General features: G+C 38.2%; 1 protein-coding gene across 2 annotated transcripts in view; it reads right to left on the bottom strand.

Moving 5' to 3' along the window:
* Positions 1 to 2713: 2713 nt before the first annotated feature.
* Positions 2714 to 6000, bottom strand: part of MXI1 (MAX interactor 1, dimerization protein) — a 93567-nt gene continuing 90280 nt past the window's right edge. For both annotated transcript variants that reach the window (XM_040254410.1, XM_040254411.1), the window contains exon 6: positions 2714 to 3339. In XM_040254410.1, the coding sequence (XP_040110344.1) occupies positions 3176 to 3339 (164 nt within the window). In that variant the 3' untranslated portion in view covers positions 2714 to 3175. The remainder of the gene's footprint in view (positions 3340 to 6000) is intronic.

Raw genomic sequence — 6000 nt, 5'->3', positions numbered from 1 at the left:
AGAGGGTAAACAGTTCTCAAGAGAAATGACCCAGGAAACCGTCCATGTGGCCTTAGGTTTAGAAGCTTTGCCTCAGTAATTCTCACTGCCTTTTTAAATCCCCCTTCATAGTACTAAAAGCTGTTGTTGCTTCCCAGGTGGCACTAGTGGTAAAGAATCCACCTAAAAATGTGGGAGACACAAGAGAAACTGGTTCAATCCCTGGGTCAGGAAGATCCCCTGGAGGAGGAAATGGCAACCTACTCCGGTATTCTTGCCTGGGAAATCCCATGGACCGAGGAGCCTAGCAGGCAACAGTCCTTAGGGTTGCAAAGAGTCAGCCATGACTGAGTGAGTGAGCACACATCACAGCACCCCGGTCTTTTACATAGGGGGCAGTGTTAACTCAGGTTAGTGAGGGTTAAATGGTATCCTCCAGACTGGTTTTCAATTTGAATAATAGTATATAGCCAAAGGGGTTCCCTAAAAAGTTATTTGGAGAACAGATAATGATAAATGGCTTTGTGTCCTGCCCGAAGAAATTAAAATTATTTGGTACGTTAAGCCATTTGCAGTTAGGTTACATGGAATTATCAGTCAAGAAGGCACCTGTTCTAAAACTATAGAACAAGAAATGGCAATGATTTTAAACTGCCATTAATTCCAACCACTGAAGTGTAGTATCAACATGGACACTGAAAGATTTGCCTCTCAAGGTGTGGATGTTCATTTGTATTTTTTTCCTTCATAGAGAAGGGTGGTACAAAAAGCACTCGGGTATTCTTCATTCACAATTTTTATTTCTTGCGGTTAACTTTTTGTATCTTCAAAGTCAGTTTGTCTTTTAAAAAATTAATACTTACTCATCATACAGTCCATCCCCTTCCCCCAAAGAAAACAAATTCAGGGAAGGAGTAATTGAGGGGGCAGTTGAAATAGGTCCTATAGGTTTGTGACAAAGGCTTCCCAGCCCACCATCCTGTACATACACAGCAAAATGGCAGCGCCTCAAGTTCACCTAAATGAACTCCCAAATTCCAGCCCTAGGCAAGTGATTCCAGTGAATGCCATGGGAATAACAAAACAGAAACTTTGTCACTGGCTTCCATTTACTTTCCATGGTAGTTAGCAGTCTTCAAACTGTCTCCCTTGGGAAAGTCAAAAGTAAGCATATAGAGGAATATTTTGACTTGGCCAGGAGTAATTACAAATGAAACCAGAAATAATTTACTTGGGCCACAGAAACAAATTTCTTTGACCATGTTTTGCATTAAGTCCCCAGCACCTGAAGTAGCAAGTTCTAATAATGGGCTTCTAAAGGCATGCAGTTTTTCACACATCTACTTCAAAGAATTTCTTTCACTCAGACATACCACAATCAAGGATAAAATATTTCTGGAGGCACAGGAAGAGCACAAGAACAAATGAGTATATGATGAGGCCTTGTGTATGACCAAGATGGTTCACTTCGTATATAGAAGCAGTGAGAGCTGTTAAAAGTGCTACTTACAAAGGATAGTTTAACATACACACAACTCAACTGCACTGCTAAATATGGTTGTCTTTATTTTCTTTTTCCTTGCCCAGCCCTATCTAAACAAAATAAAACTACAGGACTGAAATTAACCCATTAAAATCAGCAATAAGTTATGAAAAATCATAAAGCTTTTTTTTTTCCTTTTTTAAGTAATTAAGGGTAGTTAAATTATTTAAAGTATACAAAGTCCAAAGAGTCAGGGTAAGGTCTCCAAGGCTTCCCAGGATAAGGGGAGGGCCGGGGAGAACCTTGGAGCTTGAAAGACAAAGGGAACACATGACATCAAAGTGCAGGCTAGAAATTTCACTTAAAATAACATTTCTGAAAATATTGACAAGAGCAACAATAGCACCTGCACAATGGGGCTGTGAGGAAGGAGAGAGACTGCCTGTAGGAAAACGGAAGCAAATCTTTACATTAAAATGAGACAAGTGCCAAACTTAACTATGTTAACTATGATAGTGTGTCTACTATAGATAATCAGATGGTTAAGAGATGATAAAAGGTAATGATTCTAATAGAAAACAAAAACAGCACTGACCTTTCTTCTACTTAGCCCAGACCTCATTCATTTTGTGCACTATAAAGAGTGAGGTGTGAGGTGTTTTATCATTATCAAATGCTGCATCAAAATAGATGATTTTTTTCCCATGTGTTTTACACTATAAAAGACGTCTATGTTTTTTATGGACAAGCTTTAAAAAGATGTCATTTTGGTTTTCAACACATACAAACAGTTATCAAAATCTGAAATAAAAATGCTGCCGTGGCTCAGACCTTGGCCTGCTAATCTGCGTGTACAACTCTTCTGGCCCACGCAGACAGAGAGGCACGTGGAGCTTTTTCCTTCTGGCCCCTCAATCCGAAATCAGGCCCTGCGTGGTAGACGCTGTCACGCACAGGGACTGCCCCACGTGCCCAAGGGCCTAAGGGCGGCTGACTGTAGAGCTGGCGATTGGGTGCCCTAGTGCTAACAATGCAGGATAAGGTTAACTTGCTTAGCATGGAATCCAACAGAAAGCTGAGCTGCGTGATGATCCCTTTCAAAAGGCTTCATGGGAGTCTCTCCTTTTGCAGAGCATGAAATGAGCTTTTTTTTTTTTTTCCTTTTTATAAAGAATTGATCATCCACAGGCTTCATGATAAGCTGTCCTAGGCTGTTTTATTTTATTTTTTTTCCTAGGCTGTTTTAATAGCTTTTTAGCTATCCAAGATTAATGCCTGATTATCTTGTCTTTACTACAGGTTTGATTCTTGTTTCTTTTTAGGACCAAAGAGCTCGGGAAGGGTTCATAATCCCATCCTTAAATGTGTCTACTCAATCAATATGATAGGAGCAAACTAGAAAAGAAAAAGAGGATGTAATCTCCAGTGTCCTCTTTCAAATCACTAAATTGAGAAAATTTCACACACATTTTCTGCTGCCATTAGAAACTGATTTTCAAATATGTATATTATGAATATTTGTTCTGCAGGGGAGGCTCTGCCCCACTTTTGGCTAAGTATTTGCTTAAATAGAGGTCTCTCGACCCTTTTGTTCAAGTATAGTTTTGCTTAGCTTTAAAGAGGAGACTGCATCATGAACCCAATTTAAGAGATTGTTTGGACTGAACTGGCCCAGTGAGTATTTTGCCCTGCACTGTCATGTCATGCTGGGTTCTAGGAAGTGAACGGAAGTTTGACACTGGCACTGGAGTAACCCTCGTCACTCCCAATACTCTGCAGGCTGCTGTGGTCATCAATGTCACTGATGCTGGTGGTACTGATATTGTCCACTTCTCCATGGGAGAACTCTGTGCTTTCAACATCCACTTCAATCTCCTCTGCCAAAGGGAAAAAAGGAGGAACATTAGTAATCTAGTATTTATGCACTTGCAAGAACTAACAGGGCATGAGGAAAAGTAATTACTTTTTGTAGTATAAAGGAATTATTATACAAACTGTTATCGGCGCTCTCTTAAGAACAGAAGGAACCAAAGATGAGAATGAATATATTTGCAAAGAAATGTCTGGTATACAGTGGTGGTCTCAATTTATGCAGCAAGTTTACTAAAGCTTTTGACACCAGTCTGTCTAGACCTCCCACCAAAAGCACTTGACCTGTTTGGGAATTAAGTGTTTAATATTGAAAGATCCCAATCCTGAGTGGTTTAACATCTGTTTTGCTTTAAACTAGAAACTAATTCTCAGTGATGTTTAAGCAGAACTCCCTTCATGGGGGTTGGTGGGGAGGGGGAGCAAAACTTAATATAGATGAACTAGAATATGTATCCATCCAGGCCTTTGGTGGTATAGTTCTATAGATTTCCAGGATTCATCATAAAGATCTCTGACTATTCAGTAACCAAAATAAGCCATCATTAATAAAGTGCAAAGAGAACACAGATTTGTCTTCAAATTAATTTTCTTTTATCAAATATAGCTTGAAATGAGGGTGTGAAGCTTAAGAGTCTCTGGATTATAGTCTATAGTAAAGATTATAGTAAAGGCATTTTACTTTAAATACTGGTGGTATTTCACTTTACTTCAAAAACAAAACATGATAAAATATAAATACATATGTGTGACCCATCTATATATACACTATAATTGTTAAATACTACATGTGCAATCAGCAATAATCATAAAAAGCAATACTTTTTTTTTTTTTTAAACGGAGCTGAAAGACTTTTCTCCCTTCAGTTCTCTTAAATTCAAAAGCCTGATGTTTCATATTGGCACTGATTTTAACGGTTCACACTGATCACAGTTGCTTTAGAAAAGTGGATTCTAGCTGAGCACAAGAAGACAGAGCAAGTTATTCTGAAGAATATAATTTTGAAGACGGCTTATTGCTTCAAAAAGTTTTAGCAGTCTTTTTAAAATGCACTCAGTTATCCAAACAAACTGTACAGATAATCCTATGAATGCATAACTATTTTCTTAATATCCATTAATCCTTCACAGGCTATTTAGTGTTTCCTAGATCACAGAACACTCATCCAACCTATACTTGGGAAACAAAATCAAAACACCCTATCCAGAGCATGCTGAATTTAAAAGTCCCTAACACTGGGAAAGAGGGCTTCCAGGTAAGAACAGGAATGGTATGATGAAGACATTCTACCTCTGAAATTTGGAGGTGGGGTGGGTATGAGCAGGAGACAGTAGCAGCAAGGGCAGCTAAAGCCTGAAGACTCAACAAGATCACACAGCTTAGTAGCCAGCAAAAGAAAGACAAGGACCAAGGTCTACCTCCTTACCAGGGTTATTTCTGCTATGCCTCTCACTTGTAAATGCATTATGACCTTGAGGCTTTTGCTGCAGCTTCTGGTGAACTTACTATTCTTCAAAACCAAGTGCCACACACAAAAAGTAAGCTTTTACATAACGACAACAAATCCACGAACTCCTAGGGTTGTGTTAAAAACTAGGGTTGTGTTAAAAACCTATTTGAAAGGTTCCCACAGAATATGGGGAATTTGGGTATTTAAAAAGAACAAGAATGACAACAATGGATTGGGACATATTTAGTACATGAAAAAATATGAGTTTACAAGATAATCAAAGAGCTAAACAAAAAAGTTACCTCTGAAGGTTGCTAAGGTGCCAATTCATTACTCAGAAAATTGATAAAGCAAAAACAAGCATTTATCCCATCTTTCCAGTAAAGACTTTATTTGAAGGTAACCAGAAAGTTGATGAAAAAATGTTCTTTAAAGAAGAAAAAGTTAATAAGCACAACAATGATAGAAAATCACTATTTTGGAACACCTAATAAAATAATGATCAGGGCAACAATCATCAATAACTGTTAAACTATTAAGCAAAAGGTTGATACATTTGCATTAATGTATCAAGATGACATCATCTGAACCCAATGACCAATGTTATCACTAGCGTGGGACAATTAAAAATACTACTGATGCACAGGAAGTACACAGCACCACCTACGAAATATCCGTGCCTCCAAAAAAAAAACTTGAATATAATCAAACCCCTAGACCTATCAACCAGTTTACAAGAAATATGAGGGCAGAACATGTTAAATGACACCATGAAGATTCATTCAGCCACATGTAGAATGTGAAAAACAGAAAAATCCAGTTTCCCAGGTTCTACAACAAATAAATGGCATTGAAAAAAAAGTGGGAAAGGGAAAACTACAGAAGTATAATTGACCCTTGAACAGCATGAGGGGTTAAGGATGCCAACCCTCCACACAGACAAAAATCTGAGTCAACTGTTGGAGTCAGCCCTCCCTGTCTGCAGATTCAACCAACCATGGGTCATGTAGTACTGTAGCACATACTTAATGAAAAATGTCTACATATAAATGTACCTGGGCAGTTCACACTTGTGCTGTTCAAGGGCTAACTGTACCTTAAAAGGTACAGACAAATGTAGACTTTGGATTCTTATTCAAACACACCAATCAAAAGATGCCTTTTTTGAGAAAAATTGATGAGACTGGGTGTTAGATGACATTAAATAGGATTATCTGA

Source organism: Oryx dammah, unplaced genomic scaffold (assembly GCF_014754425.2).
Source record: "Oryx dammah isolate SB20612 unplaced genomic scaffold, SCBI_Odam_1.1 HiC_scaffold_14, whole genome shotgun sequence".
NCBI classification, from domain to species: Eukaryota; Metazoa; Chordata; class Mammalia; order Artiodactyla; family Bovidae; genus Oryx; species Oryx dammah.
This window is presented reverse-complemented; position numbering and strand designations above follow the sequence as displayed.